The sequence below is a fragment of the Thrips palmi genome, unplaced genomic scaffold (assembly GCF_012932325.1).
Source record: "Thrips palmi isolate BJ-2018 unplaced genomic scaffold, TpBJ-2018v1 HiC_scaffold_2, whole genome shotgun sequence".
NCBI classification, from domain to species: domain Eukaryota; kingdom Metazoa; phylum Arthropoda; class Insecta; order Thysanoptera; family Thripidae; genus Thrips; species Thrips palmi.
The window spans coordinates 4,947,466-4,971,030 of record NW_023144629.1 but is presented as its reverse complement, the minus strand read 5'-3'; the positions used below and the strand labels follow the sequence as shown (position 1 = coordinate 4,971,030).

At 45.8% G+C, this 23,565-nt stretch overlaps 5 protein-coding genes across 9 annotated transcripts; 4 read left to right on the top strand and 1 right to left on the bottom strand.

Annotated features, from left to right (window-relative positions):
- The first annotated feature begins 596 nt into the window (after positions 1-596).
- Positions 597-7,319, top strand: LOC117647386 (putative glucose-6-phosphate 1-epimerase). Its single transcript, XM_034389109.1, has 8 exons — positions 597-820; positions 978-1,029; positions 4,904-4,962; positions 5,311-5,470; positions 5,572-5,752; positions 5,954-6,110; positions 6,205-6,356; positions 6,437-7,319. The coding sequence occupies exons 1-8, from the start codon at positions 757-759 to the stop codon at positions 6,443-6,445; spliced, it is 834 nt and encodes a 277-aa protein (XP_034245000.1). The 5' UTR covers positions 597-756; the 3' UTR covers positions 6,446-7,319.
- Positions 7,320-7,655: 336 nt separating this feature from the next.
- On the top strand, positions 7,656-11,478 carry LOC117647384 (dihydrolipoyllysine-residue acetyltransferase component of pyruvate dehydrogenase complex, mitochondrial). Its single transcript, XM_034389107.1, has 9 exons — positions 7,656-7,859; positions 8,263-8,432; positions 8,552-8,688; positions 8,793-9,053; positions 9,133-9,324; positions 9,397-9,590; positions 9,694-9,856; positions 9,941-10,080; positions 10,182-11,478. The coding sequence occupies exons 1-9, from the start codon at positions 7,744-7,746 to the stop codon at positions 10,309-10,311; spliced, it is 1,503 nt and encodes a 500-aa protein (XP_034244998.1). The 5' UTR covers positions 7,656-7,743; the 3' UTR covers positions 10,312-11,478.
- A 170-nt stretch (positions 11,479-11,648) lies between these two features.
- On the top strand, positions 11,649-12,861 carry LOC117647388 (transcription initiation factor IIA subunit 2). Of its 5 annotated transcripts, none has more exons than XM_034389112.1 (5): positions 11,649-11,804; positions 12,206-12,283; positions 12,386-12,490; positions 12,565-12,694; positions 12,812-12,861. In XM_034389112.1, the coding sequence occupies exons 2-5, from the start codon at positions 12,212-12,214 to the stop codon at positions 12,838-12,840; spliced, it is 336 nt and encodes a 111-aa protein (XP_034245003.1). In that variant the 5' UTR covers positions 11,649-11,804; positions 12,206-12,211; the 3' UTR covers positions 12,841-12,861. The 5 variants fall into 5 exon arrangements, with proteins under 5 accessions (XP_034245003.1, XP_034245004.1, XP_034245005.1 ...); XM_034389113.1 differs by lacking the exon at positions 11,649-11,804 and adding an exon at positions 11,809-11,931; XM_034389114.1 differs by lacking the exon at positions 11,649-11,804 and adding an exon at positions 11,815-11,844.
- Positions 12,862-13,016: 155 nt separating this feature from the next.
- LOC117647387 (E3 ubiquitin-protein ligase RNF180-like) lies at positions 13,017-14,217 on the bottom strand. The gene is made up of 2 exons (XM_034389111.1): positions 13,879-14,217; positions 13,017-13,748 (listed from the first exon to the last, which is right to left on the bottom strand). The coding sequence occupies exons 1-2, from the start codon at positions 14,074-14,076 to the stop codon at positions 13,566-13,568; spliced, it is 381 nt and encodes a 126-aa protein (XP_034245002.1). The 5' UTR covers positions 14,077-14,217; the 3' UTR covers positions 13,017-13,565.
- Positions 14,218-14,353: 136 nt separating this feature from the next.
- Positions 14,354-23,288, top strand: LOC117647380 (histone-lysine N-methyltransferase SETD2). Its single transcript, XM_034389104.1, has 15 exons — positions 14,354-14,606; positions 15,917-17,863; positions 17,989-18,108; positions 18,186-18,314; positions 18,433-18,634; positions 18,761-19,030; positions 19,108-19,347; positions 19,441-19,571; positions 19,676-20,565; positions 20,640-20,998; positions 21,076-21,387; positions 21,520-21,723; positions 21,812-22,147; positions 22,230-22,407; positions 22,503-23,288. Exons 2-14 carry the CDS (start codon positions 15,954-15,956, stop codon positions 22,383-22,385), a joined length of 5,259 nt encoding a protein of 1,752 aa, XP_034244995.1. The 5' UTR covers positions 14,354-14,606; positions 15,917-15,953; the 3' UTR covers positions 22,386-22,407; positions 22,503-23,288.
- The last annotated feature ends 277 nt before the right edge of the window (positions 23,289-23,565 follow it).

Here is a 23,565-nt window from a genome sequence, read left to right as displayed (position 1 = left end):
CAACAAACGTTCGATCGTGTTCGGCCGATCAAAACGGGCCGCAGCTCCGCAGCCGTTCGAATCCACCCTCCGGTCCCATCCCGAGTACGCCGGAAGGCAGTCATCTAGATGGACTGGTCTAGATTCTGGATTCTGTTATTGTGGGCCGGACCGCCCGGTGCCGCCGCCCCGCCGGGCCCAGGGTTTGGCCCGTTTCGCAAATTAGTGTGGCCGCGATACGTATTCAAATTGGGAGACCTCGACGCGCGGGCCGCACGAAAGCTCCGCCGGGGAAAAACGGAACCGGTCCGAGGTCCGCGAACCAGGGCGATTTATTAGGGATGAACTGCTGGCCGGTGACACCGGGCTTGGCCGCGTGCAGCGTGCACTCGGGCACCGGAAGGGGGAAGGGACTACCACCACACCGCCACATCGGCGACCGCGTTTGAACGGCGCGCGCTGGCAAGGACACTTCGCGCTGCGGCCGACAGAGGGCAGCACCACCCGGAGCGCGCCGAACGCGGCGCCCGAAGCGGACCCGAAGCGCACCCGAAGAGGACCCGAAGTCGCGGCCGCTTCGGGAGCCCTCGGGAGCTCGGCGGCGCGCGGCGCGCCTCCTTTTCAAAGTCAGTGGCCGGCCAGTCGAGTTCGAGTCAGGGATCTTGGCGTACATCGCCGTCAGGAGCGTCCCGTCCTCGACTTCGCGCCGTCGTCGGCGAGCTGTGAATCGGCGCGGAACTAACAGTGGTGCAGCGGGCAGTGCAGGCCACCAGCACCATGGCGTCCAGCGTGGTCATGCTGGACAGGGGCAACAACACGACGTGCACCGTGAACCTGCACGGTGAGTGAGACTGGTCAGGCCGCGGCGCGGTGCAGCGCGGCGCGGCGACTGCAGCACTGCTGCAGCAGGCGACGCCGCGCCGCGCCCCGACGGCCAGCCTGGTCAGCTGATCGACTCGCTGACCGATGATGCATGTGTGCGTGTTTGTGTTCCGCAGGCGCCACCGTGGTGTCGTGGAGGGTGAACAACCAGGAGCAGCTGTTTGTCAGGTGAGTACTCCACAGCGCGGCCCGTCCTAGCCGTCCGCGCGCGGCGCACCTAACCTAAATTCAACAGGTGCCTCTGCTTGAAAATTAAGGCCTGCTTTGCTTTAAGGCGACCTTGGGACTTGGTCAGAATTAAGGTGGGGGAAAGTAATTTCTGACTTGGTTTTAACTGCTGTAGTCTTTGACAGTCTCTCTGTGGTGTTGTATTTATCATTTGCACTTATGGTAAAACAATAATGTGATCAAAATAGTGTTGTTACGCAAAGCATTTTGAGCGTATGTGAGGACAAAATAAATTGTCTTGCTAATGAAACCTTATGCATGCATTAAACATTAGAAGTATTGGAGAGGCATTTATATGTATTTAAACTGAAACATGGGATATATCTTTTCCGTAGTTAATACCCGTTAATTTTGTCAGAGCAATGCCTAGGTTACGGAAAGCTGGCTAGCACTCCTCGTCATTTCCCCGCAACAAAATCCAAAACTGCACACGTAGTTTCTGCTAGCCCTGATAGTTCCTGCGGACACCTCGAGTGTTGTGATTGTGTTCTAGTTTTTATCTGGACCATTCGGCCAGGTCTTGGGCTTATCTGGGCTCCTCGCGGGGGCAGCTCAGCTCAGCAGCCTCGTTAGAAGAAGCCGGCCGCCGCTCTGTCGCAACCCATCAAGGGGTCGTCTAATCTCGAGTGCGTCTGAGGAAAGACTGCGCAGGCGAGGCAGGCGATGACCCACCGCCTCGCGCCTCGCCCACCGTAGGCGTCGGTTAGGTCCCTCTGGCCTGCAGTTTGCGCCCGTTTGTGCTGTGAGGCCCTTTGCGAAGGGGCCTTGCCGGGCCGCCCAGCTCCGCACAGCCTGTTTTTGCTCTGCACTGTGCTGCGCGCTGCGAGCCACCAGTTTTTGCAACCCCCTGCCGCCCCTGCCGCCCCCGCCGCCCCCGCCCCGCGCCGTGTACTCGGGGGAGGCCAGCAGCGGCGGCGCTGGCGGCAGGGGCGTCGCTCCGCTGGCTACGCGTCGCCAAAGCCCCAAGCCCAGCCCGTGTTGTGTGCGTGTCGTGTGTCGTGCGAGCCGTCCATCTCCGGGGAGTGCAGCGTGCTGCTGCAGCGGCGGGGCGCGGAGAGCGGCCCGAGTTTCGAGGCAGCAATTAAAGGAGCGATTAATCATCGCCCCACGCCGGCCCGCCGGATAGGCCCGCCGGATAGGCCCACCGGATAGGCGCACGCGGTGGCTGCTCACGCCACGAGGACGTCGCGGACCAGGAGGGTCTTGGCGGGCTCCTGGGCGGTCCTGGGGCGGGCGAGGGCGCGGCGCCCCCTGCACCTGTTTGGCGCCGGAGATCGCTCTCCAAGTCCGTCCTCCAACAGTGGAGTTGCAGCACGTCGACGGGACGCCGGACGCGCTGGACACTGGACGCGCGGCCAGACAGTGTACGCGGCCGGCCGCGTCCGAAGTCCGAACCGCCGCCGCTCAAAGTGAATTTTGGGCCGGCCGTGGTTGCAGCGTTCCCGAGGGACGTGGATAGAGAGAGCAACGCCCTCTCGTGTCTCTCGGCGACTCGGAGGCAGCCCTCGTGGTTTTTGCTTACCCCCATCCCTGCCCTGCCCTTCCCTCTTCCCTCAGCGGGCCCGCTTCATTTATCCATCCCATCAGGATGGCTGGCCGCCCGCCCCGCCCCGCCCCGCCCCGGCTCGCGGCTCGGCCCGGCTCGGCTCGGCTCGGCCGCCGCTCTGCTCGGCTCGAACTGGCGTGACAAATGGCGGGGAAGCAGTACAGCGCGGCTTCTTATGAACGAGTTAGAGTGCACCCAGTGCTGGCTGTGTTGGCCGCCGCACTGCCGCGCCCTGCCTGCCTGCCCGCCTGCCTGCCTGCCCGCCGCGCGTCTTCGCGCTGTCTTAACCCTTTCCCCTCTCACCCCCTCGCCGTCGTCACCCCTTTCGGCATGGGAAACTAAGAGGGGTGCGAGAGTGCGCGAACGCCTTGTGTTTTGTTGTATCTCCATCTCTCTCTCTCTCTCTCTGTCCTGTCCGCGCCTCGCGGGCCGCGGCCGCCGCGGCGACGCGTTGCCCTCCCCGTCGGCATGCATCTAGGTCATGGTGCACCGCCCTGCGTTCGGCGTAGACGTTGTACACACTGTGGGGGGTTCAACGTTGAACCGCCAATGTTAGAACAGTCGTTTCCTCGCTCTGTCCTCCGTCGCACTCTGGGGCTGTCCAAAAGGGTGCGATAGAGACAGAACGACTAACCGCTCTCGAACCGGGCGGCCTGGCTGGCCAGCACTTGCCACCGACCGAGCGGCCAAAGCCCGCGCTGTGGCACACTGTTTGCCTGTGCACCAGGGGCAAAGTACCCCCCTCCCTCCCCCCGTTCCTCCAGCAGCCAGAGCCACTTGTTTTTTGGTGCAGAGCACAGCATAGCAGCCCGCCGCTACACCCCCGCCCACCCCGCCCGCGAGCCCCGCGCCCACGTGTTTTTGCCCCGCCTCTGTTGCCCGGAACGCAATCTACTCGCCCCGCCCGCCCCGCCCCACCCCGCCACGCCCCGCCACGCCCCTCCCCGCCACGCCGTCCAGGTTTTTTGCCCCGCCGTCATCCGGCTCAGCCCCCTTCCCCCTTCCCTCCCTCACTGTAGGACCTAATTTCTGCTCCCGATCCGTTCCACAGTCCTCCAGACTCCAGCAGGACTCCAGCAAGACTCGAGGGGGCGTAGGAGGCAGTTGGCGGCTACCGGGGGACCGGAGGGGCAGGGGGCGTCTACAAATTACCATCGCTTAGCGGGGACGGCCCGCCACGCCGTGGCCACGCCGCCGCAGACGAGCCCCGCAGCCGGCAGCCCCGGCAGCACCCCCTGGAGGCCCCTAGGCCCCTTGAACAACCGCCGCCTTGGCTATTGCCTCCCTTGCCTCGCTAGCCGCGCTCATCCAGTGCACCAACGAGGCCGAGACCTGAGGCGCCACCTTGGAGGCGGGCCCGTGTCCAACCATTGACCTGTCCGGCGAGGACGAGAGCGTGGACTTCCCCGCTCCGGCCTAGAGTCCTGCACTGTTAGTCCCCCGGCGTCCTACACTGTCCTCCAGGTCCCGGCTGCACTGTTGGTAAATCTTAGACGGGCCCTCTCCCGGCCCTTCCCGCGCGAGTGCACGAAGACCGCCCAGTCATACCCTTCTTCTACCTGTGCCCAGTGTGCCCGCACTGCCTGCACCCGAAATGCCTTCACTTGCCCCTGGCGGCCCTGGGCGGCCCTGGGCCCTTGCCGCGACCGAGAAGGACCGAGGGCACACAGCTCGCAGTGCACACAGGGCTGCCGGCCAGATGCAGCAGCGGCACAGCGGCGGCACAGGGCCGGGGGAAAGGGCTACTGCAGCCATCTCCCTCGCACCCCCACGGGACGACCCGCGAGTGCGACTGAGACGGAGCGACGCAACGAGTCTTCGCAGCTACCCGGCAATAAACGCCGCCGGAGCACTTCTCATAACTGCGGCACGGCATGTCGCACCTGCCTGTCTGTCCGTCCGTCCGTCCGTCTATCTGCTCCCAATTCGATTACACCGAAGAAAAGGGAAAAGAGCGAAACAGCTCGACAAAAAAGTCCGAGTCACTGATTTGCCCCCCTCCCCCTCTCCCCGCTCCCACACCTCAGCTCATCCGTGACGTCTCTAGCTCTGGGGTCTCAAGTGGCTGATGCTTTATGCATGTCGAGTTGATAACCCTGGCGAGCCCCGACGAGGCGTTCGCGCTTCGCGCCGGTCGCGAGTTCGATACGTCGATGCCACCACACTGTACTACGACTGTACAGTGTGCCCGCCTGCCCGCGCCTCCCTCTTTCTCTTTCCCGCCGCCTTGGATTAGTTTGAACTGACGGCCACCCGCTTCTGTTGCAGCAAGCAGGCGGTGTTCGACGGCAAGAAGGCCATCCGAGGAGGCATCCCCTTCGTCTTTCGTAAGTCCAAAACTTTCCTTCCTGCTCGATCATCCCGTCGAAGTAAAAGGCCAAAGAGCAAAAACAGAGTCGGGCGCGCGCGGGTATTTGAAACCCGCGGCCACGATTTCACGTAGAGCAGTCATCGTGACAGTTGCCCGCGTCTTCCCCCCGGGGAAGGGCTCGTCCTTCTGTTTTCCTTTTTCTGTTCTTCCCAGTAATCCTAACTGTACACTTTGCAAAGAAAGAAAAAAGAAAAGATCCCTTTTTCTTTTCCCTTTCTCCTTTTTTGTGGGCCTTCCCTCCCGCGCCGTGGAAATGAATCCGGCGTGTTTGCGATGTCCGTGGCGTTTTCTTTTCTTTCCGCAGCGCACTTCGGGTCGTGGCCGTGCGGGCCGCAGCACGGCTTCGCGCGCGTCCTGCCCTGGACGCTGGAGCGACCGCCGGAACGCAACCCCGCCACCGGCGACGTGGAGGCCGCCTTCATCCTCACCGACAACGAGCACACGCAGCACTACTGGAACCACGCGTAAGCCTCCGACCGTCTCCGTCTCGTTCAAACGCCCAAATTTCGGGGCTAAAAAAAAAAAAAAAAGGCTCCGGGTGTGATTCGAACCCGTGACGTTGCAGGTTCCGCGTGACGTACCGACTCATCCTCCGGGAGAAGGAGCTGCACTGCCACGTCCAGGTGGTGAACCCGAGCAGGGACCGGGAGCTGTGCTTCCAGCTGCTGCTGCACACCTACCTCAAGGTGCCCGACGTCACCCGCTGCCAGATCACCGGCCTGCGCGGCTGCACCTACACTGACAAGGTACTGCACGCGACTGCACAGCAATCCATTGGTGGGGGTCACACGCTCAGCTCGAGTCCCATTTAGCGACTCTGGAGCTCAAAACGCGTCCGCGATATTTTTTTTTACCGCCTCCACCGGTCTTCTGGCCCTCGCGGCCAACCACCCAAAAAAATAAAAATAAAGTGGTATTTGAACCGTTGACCTGTCGGCCTGTTGCAGACGCGGGATGAGGCCGTCTTCCAGGAGGCGAGCGAGGGCGTGCAGGTGACGGAGTGGACCGACCGGGTGTACCGGAACACGCCGTCGGAGCACATCGTCACCAACGTGGTGTCCGGCCGCAAGATGCGCGTCCTCAAGTACAACCTGGCGGACACAGGTATGTATAGTGCAGCAGGCTCCCGTCTGTTTCTCGGCTGTTTTCAAACTCAGTTTCGACATCATTTTGATGACTCTGCTCTGTGTTGTTTCAGTGCTCTGGAACCCTTGGTCCCAGGACGTGCAGCGGCTGTCAGACCTGTGCGCAGAGGAGTACCGCAGTATGCTATGCGTTGAGCCTGGACAAGTGACTTCGCCTGTGATGCTATTGCCTGGCACAGCCTACGAGGGAAGCATGATGCTTCAGGTGAGTTTGGAGTCTTTTCAATCCGAAGTTTGTACAACTCTGTGGGACAGTCCTCTTATGTTAAAAGTCGTTCGTTCCAGGTGATGTGAAATCTATGAAAGCTACTGGGCCTGCGGCTGACTTAGTTCCTAAACTCCTGCTCTGGGTCGTCAAACCAGCTTATTGTGCAAGTGAACACCTGGACAGCAGTGAAAACATCATTAATGCAAATTGCAATTTATAATTTTTGTCCCTCTAAGAAAATGAAACAAAAACATTGTACTGTGCCCTATTAAATTCTGTGATAGGATCCAACCACAATTTTTAATTGTTTTCTGCATGCCTGATGGCTGTTGGAAAAATTTGAGTGATGACATGGTGAGGATCTTGTTCCTTTTATGAATTGGTCACCATTGAATTGTGAACAATTCAGTCATTGTTACTATGATTAATTTTTAAGTTTGAAATTTTCCTTTATCATGAGAGTTGTCGTCTCAAATGTTTTTGAAACAGCTCCAATCTTGTGTTTAATTTATTGATTCTAGGTAAAAGTAGATAGCTAATGTCTCTTTTATTTGTTAGATGACTTTTCTCTGGCAAGTTTGCTGGATTTCCATATATTGTATACGATAGATTTAACTATCCTAATTTTAATTCTCAAATTTATGTAGTATTGCTTGGTTTTAAATAAATTTTTATCCAGAGGATGTGAAGTCTAATCATCTTTATGGACCACTGATTTATGTTGTTTGGATATAATAGAATATGCTTGTGGATTGTATAAAACTTTAGTAATTGCCAAAGAAATTTTTTTTTCAACTAAAATGATTTGTCTCTAGAGTTTCACAGTAAAATTTTCTGCACAAATTGATCTCTTACAAGCAAGATCTCTCATGATTGTTAAGTTTTATTCCGCTGTGTAACTGGAAAACAAACTTTGTAATTTGGTTATGAGTAAAAAATACTGTGATTAGTACGGTAAAATTGATGTTCTTCTTTATTGGTCCTCTTACACTTTGGAAAAGTTACAGTAACTCCTCTGCTTAAAAATATACGTTTGAGAGGTGCCCGTTGGGTGGCCTACCTCACCGGCGGCCTGTTTCGATTTCATTTTAAGCCACCTTTCTGTACCGCACGCCCCACCACCGACATGAATTCTTACAGAGAAACGAATTTCCCTGCTTGTGTGCGTGATCAGTACTGCTCGGTCTTCCCCCGGCTCACGCCGTTCCCAACTTCAAAACGCGCGCGCTCCCGCGAAACGACACATCCGCCGTCGCGCGAGTTCTCTGCGTCGAAACAAGTGAAAGTCTTTTCCGGTCCATCTGTCTTCTGCCGTCGTCTGCTGCCCGTCTGTCCTCCCTCTGGTCCTCCTTCAAACCCTCACCTCTCAAACGAAAGCTCTGACATGTTACGAAAAACTTTGATTCGAAATGAAGTGGTGCAATTCTGCAAGAGGGCAGTCCAGCCGACCTCCGTGCGCCTCGTCGGCCCAGCGTGCGTGAAGGCTTGCCAATTCCACAGGTAATCTGGAGACTGGTGTAGGGTTAGTGTGACCTTCCTGTTACGGCCACATACAGTCTTATCCGTTTGACCTTAAACTAGACTTCCATATCGCAACCAGCCAAGATGCTCTTGGCTCTTGTCCAATTCTACACTCCTTGAATTAAAAGTCATCCCCAGGGATTCCACTTTCTGTTCGATATATCCTGACAGTATAACCTAGTTATTGAGAAAGAATTGATGTGTTTTCTGGTATTGGAACATGTCAATTTGCATACGACTCAGTTTCGCCAAGCGACCCTGTGCGAAAAAGCTGATATCGACACTGATGATTTGAAGGATATTGATGATGGCTGTTTGACATTTCATCCTGGCTCCTTCATAATGACATTGACAGCTAAAGTGATGTTGGTTTAATTTTCAGTTTAAAAGTTAGCCAGCCATGTGTCCTCACTGGAAGCCACCATTTGGTGGAAACTCGGCAGCCAGTGCGACACTACTGTCCCGATTTACCTCCCCACAACAAAGTTTTGCTGCCAGCTTTGTCGCCAACCATGGAGTTGGGTACGATTATCAGCTGGGAGAAAAAGGAAGGTATGTTGCATCACCGTCATGTCACCTTGCTCTGGTCTCTTTTCACTGGGCCTGCAATGCGCTTCATTAAATTAGCACGAGTTCATTTTCATCAATGACAATATTTTTACTAACTTTAGGTGACAAGCTCAATGAAGGAGATCTCTTAGCTGAGATTGAAACAGACAAAGCTACGATGGGATTTGAGACCCCAGAGGAAGGCTACCTAGCGAAGATCATCATCCCCGCAGGAACTAAAGAGGTGCCGATTGGCAAGGTGAGTCAAGGGAACCTGAACAACTGTAACTTTAACAGTATTGATTATTTTTGTTGTTTCCTGCAGTTTTTGTTTTATCTGATCACATGCATTGCCTATTTCAGCTGGTCTGCATTATTGTCGAGAATGAATCAGATATTGCCGCTTTCAAAGACTACAAGGACGACGGCTCCAGTGCTCCAGCCCCACCAAAGGCTGCGCCTGCTGCCCCCGCACCAACCCCTTCTCCTGCTCCAAGGGCAGCTGCACCCCCACCACCCCCATCTGCCCCCTCTGTCTCCATCCCTGCTCCAGGTGCTGGAGACCGAGTTTACGCCAGTCCTCTCGCCAAGCGACTTGCTGCTGAAAAGGGGCTTAGCTTAGCGGTACGTAAACCAGTGAGTCTGTTCCAATTCTCTTTCTTGTTGGATTATGATTTGATTCTGAATGGGCTTTTGTCTGCAGTCTGTAGGTACTGGGTCTGGCCTGTTTGGATCCGTAACTGCTGCAGATCTCTCCAAAGCCACTTCAGGGTCACCAGCGGCGGCTCCAGCTGGCGCTGCTGCAGCTGCTGCGGCACCATCTGGTTCATTTACTGATATTCCCCTCTCTAGCATGCGAAATGTTATCGCCAAGCGACTTCTTCAATCCAAACAAGTAAGTCCTACTGAAGGCTCTTGGCATCTACATGTTCCCTGAATACGCTTAAAAATAAATTTTGTTCTTCAGACAATTCCTCATTATTACTTAACGGTCGATATTAAAATGGACGAAGTATTGAATTTACGTAAGAAGCTCAATAGTATGACAGAAAAGGATGGTGTCAAACTCAGTGTAAATGACTTCATTGTCAAAGCAACTGCCCTGGCATGCAAGAAGGTCCCTGAGGCCAACTCTGCATGGATGGACACCTTTATTCGAGAGTAAGTATTAATTCATGTAGTCAAGCTTCTACAATTAGATGTGAACTAGAGTTGTGATCTGTAAGAAAAACAAAACATAAATGAAACACACATTTCTTTTCAGATTCCATTCAGTTGATGTCAGTATAGCTGTAGCAACAGACAAGGGCCTGATCACACCTATTGTATTTGGAGCTGACAAAAAAGGTCTGTCTAGGATCAGGCAAGAAACTAACTTGCTTGTTTCCAAGGCAAAGGAGGGCAAGCTTCAGCCTAGTGAATTCCAGGTGAGACAGTCTACATGCATTGTTTGAAAGATTTAGGTATATGTATTGCAATCTTTGTAATAATCCTTCCTCTCTTCTGTGTAGGGTGGCACCATCTCTATCTCTAACCTTGGCATGTTTGGAGTCAAGAACTTTGCTGCCATTGTGAATCCCCCTCAAGCATGTATATTGGCTGTTGGAGGAACAAGAACACAGCTTCTCCCTGACAAAGACTCAGAATCTGGGTATGTCTTCTTGAACAAATAATTATCAAATAAGCAAAGATCTCTTGCTTGTTTTTGTAACAGTTGACACTCGTCCTTTTTTCTGTTTTTCTTGCCAACAGATTCAGGAAATGCGACATTATGTCTGTCACACTTAGTTGTGATCATCGTGTCATTGACGGAGCTGTTGGAGCCCAGTGGCTATCTGCCTTCAGGGAGCTGCTGGAGAAGCCCCACTCCATGCTGCTATAGGAAATTAAAAAATGAAACAGCAAGTTATTACAAGACTTACAATTTAAACCTGCCAATCCAGTCCAACTGGCATCAATATTCAATTGTGACAGTGATGAAACTCCAGTTCCACCTTGTTAAGATGATAGTTACACAGGGTCATTACTTGTCCAACAAATTATGTTATCATGTTATCTGTTATTTTTGTTGTTTTATTTTTTATGAAAATTATTATTTCTAATCAAAGTATTTGATATCCGGTGTACCATAACTCATGGTTTTAGTTCATTTTTTTGAAAATGTGATGCTGTGCAGAAATTTATCAACCAATGTGTACAAAATGCATAATGAATGTTATTTGTATTCAGTTTTCCTTCTTAAAGAAGTGTAAAGTAGATTTTAAAAAGAATATTTATTGTAAAGTGTTAATATTTGCCACAGCACAAGGGTACCCACTAGCTTTCCTGTTGCCAGTATAAAGTTGTGCCCTTCCAATAGCAAGAAAGTAGGTTTGCTTCAATCTTTTGTTTATAAGTGAACAAATGCCTCTCTTCAATGGTTGTAGTACGTAAGTCAACAGCACTTCTACCCTTTTGGATGTAGCTGGCAAATGATAATGTTAAATATGTGAATGTTCTCAATTGAGTAAATTGTAAAGGAAGGTACCTCTGTGCTTAAGTATTAGCAGTTACCTCTGTGAGGACAATTTTAATGTACCAATGTAGATTTGAATGAGTGTGAAATTTTGACTGAAGGGGAATCATGAGCAAGGTTTTTCTTTTTTTTTCATAGAGCCAATAACATTCATTGTGTTTAGAAGTTGAATGCAATGTGAAGTACTTTTACACTGCCGCTATTTATTGAAGTATTTCCAATGCTGTTTTCTGAAACGTTTCTGTTAGAATGTTAAATAGTTGCTATTGCCTCAGAAAGAAAGCCATTTGCAGGCCATTTTCAGTTACCTCTGTATTTATTGAAAATATATATATGTGTATTTTTTTTGTAAAGTACGTAATGAGTAATGTATATTCTAAAAATTTATAAATACTCCATTGCTTTCCTTTCTGTTTTCAGCAACTTGCTCATTCATCTTCACTGTCTACATCTGTTAATGGACCTAATGTACAAACGATGTTTCCGTTATGAAATACAACTGTGCCACAGCACATAAAATTTGTTAAAATATGATTCTTTTGAAACTACTTGCTGCTAGATTGAACAGAATTCAAGTTGGGGAAGTCCATTAGATTGGGCCTCAGCCTTTGGTTGTCATGATGATTCAGATCTTCACACATTGCATTCCTTCATGAGGAAGAAGCCCTTTTCTCATGATTTCTTTTTCACTTCCTTCGTAAGTCTAATTTTGGTTTACTACAAGTCCAACGCACATTTTGGAACAGAGAGAAAACTTAAAACCGCTGGCCAAACTGGTAACTTCCGGTTTTTGCAAAGCAAAACACACTCCAACAAACATAACATTCAGATTCAGATGCCCGGCAGCCGATAACAACTAGGTTAGTGAGTGTCAAAGATTTGAGTACTGTCATTAACGCTGTGCGTAATTGTGGATTTGCTTAAGAGCTCTGCAATTAGCCTCCTTCTGTATCTGCTAAATTACCGTATTGTTTGCTGCAAGTTTCAGTAATGTCCTACTTCTTTGCACTAAGGAACCCAAACACCTTTTCTCTGTCAATTTTCTGTGATTTTTCTTTATCTCAAACCATTATAAACTGAACCTACATTTTTGCTTCTTTACGACATATGTCCTATCCTTTTTAAATTTATGGGGCTTTGCAGTCAAATCCGTGCTCAATTTTTTGAAAAGTAGAGGTTATGAATGAATGGGAATTGATTTTAGGTACATGTCAGGATGTCCTTGTTTATCTTTGATAACTTATGTTTGAACGTGTTCCAGGTCAAAATGACGTACCAACTGTATAGAAATACAACACTAGGCAGTACACTTCAAGAAAGTCTGGACGAACTCATTCAGGTAATTTCAGTTTTTTAACTTAGCTACAGCCACTAGTTTGTACTGTATCTGAGAGTTTTTATCTCATATCCTTTCTAATTTTTGCCTATTTTTGTATTGCAGTATGGTCAAATCACTCCACAATTAGCAATGAAGGTCCTTTTGCAGTTTGATAAATCTGTGAACAGTGCTCTTGCTGGTCGAGTACGATCACGGTTGTCTTTTAAGGTAATGTTGTTGAAAATGTGACATGTTTCTCATGTTAACTGAAACGGTACCTAATAATCTTGTTTCATTTTCAGGCAGGAAAACTGAACACTTACAGATTTTGTGATAATGTTTGGACTTTTATGCTAAACGATGTAGAATTTCGTGAAGTGCAGGAAATAGCGAAAGTGTCTAAAGTAAAAGTTGTGGCTTGTGATGGGAAAGGTGAGTAAAAAATTAAATTTTTCTTCTTGGCTTTTATTGATAAATTAATCTTCCCATTATGAAATATTTTGAGTACCAATAATCATTTTTTACAAATTCTCTGCATTTTTGTTTCAGCTGTAGTGGAAGAAGCCTCAAGGCGTTAAAAATGTTGCTGGCATAGATTTAAAAAAAATCTCTTCATGACAGTCAACAACTACAAGTGATATTTAAGTTAGGCATAATTTTCTGATGTAAATAATGCTGGTTGAGGGTTGGTAGAAATTTAAGATTTTACTCCCTCAAATATTTAGCTGGCCATCCTTCACTTTGCTTTCTTGACTGGCTGAACTGAAGACATGAGCTTAAGAGCTTGTCAGCCTGCCCTAGTGGCTTGTCGATTCAATTTTTCTCCTATGTGAAGAAGTTCTTATCATTTTATGAACGGACTGTAAATGCCCATCATTAATTGTTGTCATCATATCTCTTATTTAGTTTCTAACATCCTGATAGTACTTACTGTAGTACTTTTTGTTTTGTTAAATGTGGTATTCCTTGAGCTAAGACTGAATCAGTTTCAGAAATGTTATTTAACATAGTGGAGCTTCTGCAATGTTGACTATGTGTAGAGGAATACTGCCAGAATTCTTATTATATTCCTAGGTTTTTTTGATTCTATTTCTAAAGTTGTTCTTTTGGTGTTCATTGACTTTGGTTGTTAAGAACATATTGTTCAATAGATCCGGCAACTTTGTTCATTCAAGCCTCTTAAAAATGATGTATATTTCAAATATTTCAAATTGTAGTAAAATTCAAAATGTTGAATATTGTTTTTCAATTACTGACTGTTCTTTACTCACAACACTTAACAATTCCTTTAATATGTTCACAGTTATGTTTTCAATGATGTTAAAACATTGCTGTCCTGGAAAGATGTATCCACTTTACTTTTAACTAGATGAACAGCTGGAAGTAATGCGGAGCCGCAGGCACACTTGGATTGCGACACAAAGTCAAAGGACCCAACCCGAGCTTCGCAGTTAGGACAGTTCAGCTTTCCCTTGGTCCAATCGCACTGAAAAAGCACAAACAAATAAATCAATAGGGTGGAGATGAGATTCAAATGTTGAAAGCACAATCACCAAGGAACACAAGGAACAAAGACGACAAGATCCAAGGATTCAGTAAGGTAGAGAGATAGGCACCTTTTCGATAATATCTGAAATCCACGGCGTTCCTGTTTCTTCAAGGAAATATAAAGAATCTTGTTCAGAATTGGAGCAAGTAGCGTCTTTGGAGTGTAAATCAAGCCTTTCCCCATGGAAAGAGACAACTATATGCCGAGTGGCAGTTTCTCTCACTAACTCGTGACGGCATTTTCTGCACTTCAAAATTACAATCATATCTTTGTAGGGTTCAAAAGGCTTCTGGAAATATTTTGATTAACGATAACCAAGAAGTTGGAACAAAAATAGTATCACAGAAGATTCGAGAGGAGGGTTATGTTGTACACATGTTTTCAAGTTTGTGTCGTCTGCCCCGCTTTGCTTTGTGATTGCTTTTGTTCTTTTGCCACTTTGTGGTCAAGTTTGCCCACTGACCTTTACATTTGGAGTTAGTTTCGACTAGAGAATGACAATTTTAGCCGTTTTTTCACTCGACAATTCAAAGATTTGTATTTGTGACACAATCACCTCAAAATCGACTTGTTTATGAGATCTTTACCAGGTTGCTAACGTCGATGTTTTTGGTACGGTGTCGTTCGTGTTTGAAGATCATGAAATATGGCGTTGCTGTTGTAGCGTCCGACTAATTTTCGTCGATGTTGTGAATGATTAATGGAATTCGTGAGGAACTAGATGAAATTTTTTATGCACGCAACGAAATGGTTTGTTTTCTGCACTAGACGGCGACCTCATGATTCAATGTGAAGGTAAAAATTATTCTGCCAAAGGAACACGTCGGTCTCGAACCTAGCTGTCTGTTGAGAGGTTGAGGCCATATGAATATATTGTGAAGGCTATTCATATTTGTTCAGGGAGCAAGGCATTTCTTGTAACATTGGGGTTTTTATGGCTCGAATCTATTCAGTATTTTTCTGATCTCACCCGGCTTTGCCCAGCCGTACAGAGCCGAGGAGGCGGTCAGCATGTGAGATTTTACAGCAGTTACCCAAAGGGCACTAGCAATCAACACATCCCTCTGCATATCCCTCGTAGCATGCCCGAGTGATTTGCTTGTTTCGAGGGGCCTCGGCAGAGTATTGTTAATTATGACATCATCAATTTTAGTTCTTTAGACGGTAACTTGGTATTGATTTGTATAGACAGGAACAGTCCCTGTCCAGTTCAGTCAGTACCATTTTCGTTTTCGTTTTTCTGGGGCAGGATATTCTCTTTCAACTGTAAATGTATTTGTTTTCAAGTCACATCTGTGTTGTGGTTGAATTCTACAAACCTACAACCGACCGGCAAAGCCCCTTAGCACGGTTCAATAGAGATTTATTAGGTGGCCTCAGAAACTCAATGGGTACAGGACCATGCCCTGTTTTTTTGGTAATGGCTATTTGCTTTTAAATCTTTTTTCTTGTCGTATTTTAAGTTTACTATAGCACTCACTGGTTGTGTTGGTCCTCAGAAAAAGTCGTTTTTAATTTGTATCCTTCCTAATTTTTGGAAACTTATATATAAATCCATTATCTGCTCATCTGCCCCCTCCCATTTTGATTGGGGTTTGTGTGTTATTAATTACATTGGAAATATTGCTTTTATAAGTCCTGCTTTAAAATCATTGTCTATCTTGTGTCTATATATTTTGAGTTAGTTTACCCTCATAAAGGGTTGACTTTTATTTTTTTCCTTGTAATTTTGCTGTTTTTGGAGGTTAGGAGGGGAATAAGTTTTCCTATTTCATTTTTGTGGACTAATTTACTTGTTTTAGCTCTGAAATTTGAGAAATTGACTGTAGTCTTCATGCCTCTTCCCTAAAAAAGCTTTTTTAAAATTTTACAACTTTTTGTTTTCATGAGTTTTTAATTTTTTGTCGGACAATATACAAATTTGTGAGATATTCAAATCATTAGTGACTTTTATGTGTGGCTTCGTATCATTTTTTCAATTAATACTAAAAATATAATGCCGAGAATTGTGACAAAATTTTCATAGCAAACATTATTTTTGTTGTAGTGAGGTTATGTGATTGTTCCAGTTCCCAAATTAATTTTTAATCTTCTTTTATTTGCAGCCCTCAACGTGACTCCATCTATCATCAAATTGTTAGGATGGCCCGGAGAAAAAAATCCCAAGTTGATGAGAGTGAGCAGTCGCCTATGCAAAAATGTCGTGGTCCTAAAGTGAATGGCTTATCTGACAATAATGTGAATGGTGACTCGGAGTCTGACGATGGTCATGATGATGAAGAAGTGAGGTCTACCTATTCATCTCAAGCCTCTAAAGATTCAACAATGTCTCCCTCAACTACGGTTGTACACAAGAAATTTGGTAAAATCAATTGCTTGCCTCCAGAATCACAGGACGATGATCCTACTGTGGACTCTGAGGGTTCAAGTCACGACCAGGAAGACGTTCAAATGGATGAAGACACCAGAAATGATGATGCTTGTGATGGCACTGAACTGTTGGAAGTGGTCTTGGCACACGAACAAGGTGAAACGGGGGGTTGCAGTGTTGACGATGTGGAAGGCATGGAAGATGCCGACACTGAAACAATTGTAGTTGAGGTTGAAGAGGGGATGGTGGATGAAATTGACCATCAAAACACAGTTATTGTGCAGGTTGTTGATGAAGAGTTGATGTACTCTGAAGAAGATGGTGCAACTATCTGGGAGGTGGAGGCTGTGGAAGAGGTAGACAATGAGGGCAATGAGTCGGACGATGCATCAGGGCAAGAGGAGGTTGTTCTGATGGAAAAGGTAGATGAGACTGTAGAAACCTTCGAGACATTTGAAGCCTCTGAAGATGTTGCTGTGAATAACGTTTCATCTTCTGGTATCACAGAGAAGAGTGAAGGACTGGACCCTGACATGTCATCTCTAGCCAGCCGGCATCCATCAACCCTTGACAGTGACATGTCAGACAGGGAAGTGGATGATGACCAATCTGCCCTGAGAAATAAACTTTCTCCCGATGAGATAACTCAAATGGTTCTTGGTCTTAACTGTGGAAGTGCAAACGTGGCAGTGGAACGTAAATTGTGTGAAGTTAGTAAAGACAAGCAAGAAAGTTCAGTTACTAATCAACGTAGAGAAAGTGTTATTACCCGAAGAAGTAGTGAAGAAATCGATATGGATGTAGACATGAACTCTAGACTGAAAGGGAATCCCATTCATGTGTATGGTAATCCTAAGAAAAATAAGTCGCCAACAAAAACACCTGAAAGCTCTGTGATTAAAAACAATTGTGGATTAACTACCCCTCCAAGAAAAAATGTGATATGCATAGATGATTCACCTTCAATATTTACTCCTGGCGGTTCAAGTAAGAAGGAAGAAGTTAGTTGTAATGAATTGCCAATTTCAAGCATTGGGGGCAACCTGTATAATGTAGATTTAAATTCCGTCACCCTAAAGAAAGAAATCTCAGTTAAACCCGCTTCCAAAGATGGGCACGCTTATTTGGGTATAGAACCAATCAGAAAGGAATCAAAATTAACTGAAGAAGAGTTTAAAGCTGCTAATCTTCTTCGTAATCGTAGTGGCAGTAGTGATACTACAGGATCAGACAGTGGGTCTCGGAGTCCGACGGTACGCCGCAGTACACGAATCCGCGCACCACCTGCTGTGAAGAAACAAACTACACCAAAGAATTCGTCTTCAGATTCTGTGGATTCCACCAAAGAGAATCCCTCATCTTCAACAAATGCCTCATCAAATCGCTCTTCTTCAAACACCTCCCTTGCAGAAGTTTCTATGCCAGTCAAAGTGAAATCACGGTGGCGGAGATCAAGTGAGCTAGAAATGGGAGGCATGGCCACTTCAGACCAAGATATAGGAACCACCGTCCCTTCACCTTCCCAACCACCTGAACCTCCCATGGCATGCACCCCACCTGCCTCTAGTAGAATTTTGTCAGAGAAAGAGTTAAAGGCTAAACAAGAAGAGGAGCAGAGAGAACTTTCAGAAAGACTGAAAGGTTATGAAATCTTGAAGGAGAATTTATATTTGACTGAAAGGTACATTATTTTTAAAATTATCATTACAATGTGTTGTTTTGACTCCTGGCCATTATGTAAATTCCATTCAACATTCACCAAATATGCATTAATTGTAAGTTTGTTTTTTCGTTCTGTTTTTACAGAATTAAAAGCAAAGAAGCAAAGCGTATGGTTTGCGATTGTTCATTGAGTAAAGAAGAAATTTCTCGGTCTGAAATGGGATGTGGAGAAGATTGTCTTAACAGACTCCTTATGATTGAATGGTAAATAATTTCCTTTTTCTTATTTATCATTTCTCTGTTTGTATTTTTCTTCATATGTTTTGTAAAATCTATTACAGTGGTTCTCGGTGTCCTGTGAAGAACATGTGCTCAAACAAAAGATTTCAATCTGCTGAATATGCCAAATGCGAGGTTTTTAAAACTGAAAAGAAAGGCTTTGGTTTACGAACAACAGAGGATCTTCCAGGGTGTGTGTCTTGCAATGAATCAATCTATCTAGTGGATTTCTTTCTAGAATATTGGTTAATTTTGGTGATCAAATTATTTCATGTCACTGACTGTTCTTTGGTGTTTCTCTTTTGACAGTGGCTCGTTCATAATGGAGTATGTGGGGGAAGTATTGGATCCAAAGGAATTCCGGAAACGTGCCAAAGAGTATTCCAAAGACCAAAACAAACATTATTATTTTATGGCCCTAAAATCTGATGCAATTATTGATGCTACCACCAAGGGAAACATTTCAAGATTCATAAACCATAGTTGTGAGCCCAATGCTGAAACTCAAAAGGTAAATTCAAGTGTTGATTACTGCTTTGTATTTTATATTATTATCTAATAAGTGTATGATTTGTTACAAATTTTTGGGGGTATGTCCCTTTTCTGGATGTTACTAACAACTTTTGATTTATTTTAGTGGACTGTGAATGGGGAACTTCGCATTGGGTTTTTCACCACAAAATCCATCCGAGCTGGAGAGGAAATCACCTTTGACTACCAGTTCCAAAGGTATGGGAAGGATGCTCAAAGATGTTACTGTGAGACCAGTTCTTGCCGCGGTTGGATTGGAGGAGATCCGGACTCTGAGAAGAGCCAAAGTCAGTGGCAAGAATGGAAGTACAAAGATTCTGCAAAGAAGAAACGTGATAAAGACAAAGACAAGGACAAACGTAGAGAGGATATAGATGTGAGTACATTTTATGATTTGTGTGTGGTGCATGTTTTGAGAATATGCTGTTTTTAATTAAGTTATTGTAATTTCAGCTTGAAGAAGAAATTGAAAAGTTATGTTCCACTGGACTGAAGAGCCGTGCTCACACACTGACACTATGTAGGCTTATGGTACGAGCAGAAGATGTTGATTCTCGAGGGAAATTATTGAAGCTTTTAAGAGATGGAGAAGCAGCCTGTTGCCGGTTGTTCCTAGATTATCATGGTTTGCGCCTCATTTGGAGTTGGATGATTGATGTTAGAACAGCTGATAATGTGCAAGCAAAAACAGAGGTAATATTTCCTTAAATCAACCAAAGCAGTGAACAGAAGAAGGTTGAATGTATATTAACTTCCGCTTTGCTTCTGTGTTTGCCTTCTCTTTAGATTCTGCGAACCTTAAAGAAATTGCCTATACCAAACAAAACTATGCTTATGGATAGTAAAGTATGGGGTGTAGTTGAAAGATGGTCTCAGTGTAAACTGAGTGCTGAACCGAGTCCTCCAGATGCTGACAGGTATTTACTATTTGTTTCTTTAGATATTTTTTTAATTTGGTTAAAGTTTTTAATCCTACAGTTTCTAATACAATGTATTAATGTTTCTCCCTTCCCTTTTTTAGAGCATTTGAAGAGGAATCTAGCAATGACCTGTCAGACAAAGTCGAGTCTGATGAGAAAAAGACAATATCTCCAGTGAATGATGCACCATCAGCTGACATCAAGCCACCTTTGGACTCTGGCATGGAAGTAGATGGAGAACCAAAGGAAGAAGTAGCTAGCTCTGATGCTGGAGCCAAAGCCTGCGCTGAACTGGCTGCACTCATAATGCAGGCATGGAACAGCTTGAAGGAAGTCTTCCGCATTCCCAAGAAAGAGCGCATAGAACAAATGAAGGAACATGAAAGGGAAGCTGACCAGCACTTCGGAGAGTTAGATGAAAGGTACAAAGATGACGAGAAGCCGTCCTACGACAGGTATGACAGGCATAGAGATGACCGGAGGAAACGATCAAGGGAGTCCCCCGAACATGACCGGTACCGACGCCCGAGACTAGAGGAACGATCTCGGTACGATGATCGGCGCCATGACGAACGATCTCGCTATGGAGAGAGATCAAGATACGAAGAAAGGAAGTACGACGACAGAAGATATGACGAGAGGAAGTACGAAGACAGAAGACACGACGAAAGAAGATATGAAGATCGTCCCAGGACTTTAGAGGAAGTTCCCCGCGTAGATGATAGACAAATTGATGTCAAACTAAGTAAAGAAGCTCGCCGGAAAGCATTTGCTATGAAAGTTCAGCAGGAGGAGGAAGAGCGAGAAGCCAGACGCATTCAAGCGGAGAAGGATGCGGAAGCTCAGAGACATGCACAGGAAGAGTGGTGGCGTTATCATGAGGAAAGGTGCAGGCAATTGAGCTTGGATCCTCACGTCACTGCTGCCATTTTCAATTCTCAGTATTACAACCCAACAACCAATCAGTGGGTGGCGTACACTCATCCCCAAGGTTGGTGCTGTTCTATTCTTGAAAAACTTATCCATGATATTTCTGCAAATTTAATTTTTTTCAATTCTTTCCAGATCCTAATCTTCCACAAAACTCATATCAATCTGAAGTTGGTCAAAACCCTGTACTGTTCCCAACTGATCCCAACAGTCCGATACCGACTCAGCTTCAAGCAGCCGCGTTCCCTGGCATGTACACTGCTGCTCCTACTCAGCCGTCACCCTATGATCCTACTCACTTACCCCCTGGAATACCTGGTGTGTCACCTGTACCAAATGGAGTCTCCCCCGGAGTGTTGGTGGCAATTCCCCACAGTTCTAGTGCCACCGCCACGACTGCAGATACATCCCTAATGGTGCAGGCGGGAGCTGTGGATCCTCAGTCAGCCACGTACCAACTGCCGCAAGGAACTGAGGATTCTTTCAGAGCCCAGGTAAGCACAGCATTTTTTGCTGTACTTCAATTTGCCATATTTTAAAATTTGCACTGACCAAAAATTATCTGTTTTAGGATGCTCTACCACAGGCTTATGCTGGCTCTGGAATTCCTGCGGAAAGTCAGCAACCAGCCGCTCAGTACTTGCCACCCCCTGTACCTGTGAAGCTTCCACCAAAGTGGAAATGTGCCAAGGATGCTGAGGGCCGCACTTATTACTACCATGTGAAAACTAGAATTTCTCAATGGGAGCCACCGCCATTGCCTGTCTCTGTCCCGGAGACTGTAGACAGTGAGTCCTCTTCAAGTTCTAGCGAAGAGGAAAATGAAGATGAAAACGAAAATGAAGAGGAGGAGTCAGATTCTAGCGAGCCTGAGGAGAACAAGGTATGTTGGACTTGAGAGCCACATAAGATTTTTTAAGCATTGGTTTTATTTCTCTCTCTCTCTCTCTTTAAAAAAAAAAAAAAAAAAACATCATTGTAATGAAACATATTTTTCTTTTTCTAATTATTTTAGTTGGAAGAAGAGGAGGAAGAGGAGGAGGAAGATCCAGAGGCGGATGTGGACATGCCCTTGGTTGTCGAGCAGGGCTTAGGAATGGCGACTCACCATCAACAGCTGATGCTGGCGGATCCAGACTATCCCAACTTCAGTCCTAGACCGGGCGTGGATGCCAAAAAGAAACGGCGTGTAGGACTAGTGCAAGAGCATATCATCAGTGTGAGTTACTAACCCTTCATTCAAATTAGTACCACTAAATGAAGTATTGTTGTCCATTAGCTAACGTGCTCTTTTTTTAAAATTTCAGCCTCGAAGAGACGAGGAGAGAACAGATCCTAAAGTTTACAAGCAGATTAAGGAGAAGCTTCGTCGTCAGAAAGAGAAAAGGAGACAGAGAGATAGAGATGGCAAAAGCAGCAAAAAACGTCACAGAGACAGTGACAAATCTAAAACTGTGTACTCACTTGAAAAGCCTGTAACTGTTGCTGCAGATACTTCTAGTGATGCTGCACGTCGCATCAAAGACCAATTTAGACTAAATATGGCAGGTGTGATAGTGACACATCTGAATCCATACCGCAAACCTGATTGTAAAATGGGTCGTATTACCAATACTGAAGATTTCAAGCACTTAGCTAGAAAGGTAAGTGGCACAGATTGACTCCTTTTTAAAGTTAGTGCTGAATATTGTATTTCTGTTAACACACTCTCTTTCTTTTGTCTAGCTTACCCATTTTGTGATGCTGAAAGAATTAAAGCACTGCAGGAATGTTGATGACTTAGAGTGCAATGACAATGTTAAACACAAAGCCCGAGACTTCATTAAGAAATACATGGCCAAATTCGGTGAAGTGTATGTGAGACCGAAGGACGACGACTGACAACACAATTCCCCAGCCCCTGGTATGTATATCTTATTCAATCTATTCAGGGATGAATTCAAAAGTCTCAGTAATCCATTCTAATCCAAGCTTCTTTTTTTTTCTTTTGTCTTAAAGGTGAGAGTCTTGAGCTGGGGCTGGGGATGGGAATTGGCGAATTTCTGGAGTGGCAGGATGCTGCCCAACAAAATGCCGTCGATGATGATAGCACTGGCACACCACCAGCAGGTCCAAGCCAAGGCCCGGACCGTGTCGTCAGGCATCCTCAAAACGCCCTCGTTTTCCCATGGAACGGCCAAGAAGGTGACAAGTTTGGCTACACTGTGGAAGAAACCTACATGCCCTACAAGCTGAAGATGATCTCAATGTGATGTGAGACAGAGCTCAAAGAAAACATGGTTTTTTAATGTCAAAGTTTTCTAAAACTTTTCTGTTGGATGCCTAATGTCAGTTAAGCAACAAATCTTTTACAATATATCAGATTATTCTCAAGTGTGATAGTAGAAGAAAAAATCCTTTTGTTGAAATAGTAGCACTGAACTGAGAAACATCAAAGGTTCAAACAATTGTGAAGGTATTCTTTTCAGTTTTATCTTGTATCTTGATTCATTGAGATGAATATGGGAGCAAAATCATGATAACATGAATTGACCGGTTGTCAATATTTGCCAAATGAAATATTGTAATGAACTTTATAAACTGTAAAGGCAGTGACAGTTCTGTCTTGTCCATTAATTGCCCAATTTGAGTCAATTCTGATCAGCTTCACTGCTCTAGTGCAGTTTGTTTTTGGTTCTTCAGTGGGCAAAAATACTCTTTTCTATTAGGAAATTTTTCTAGATGTATATTGTTCATTCCTTTTTGCATAATATAGGAAATAAAGAGCATGTTTGGCGTTCCCCATGTGCTCTTCTTGTTGACATTTAACTTAACCATTTCATGAGAATATTTTCTTGCCTAATTTTAAGGTTTTTAACTTGGAAACTGCTTTTTATAAGCATGACAACATAGAGTTTGGTATTGAAAACGCGTTGAATAATGAACTTTGTTTTTCCTTTTTTTTTCCTTTTTTTTTTTCAAATGAAGTGTCAAACTCTTGAGACTAGTTTATTATCCTGAGATTTTTATTACTGAAATTTTGTCAGACTAGGCAGTGATTTTATTGTACAGAATGTGATTT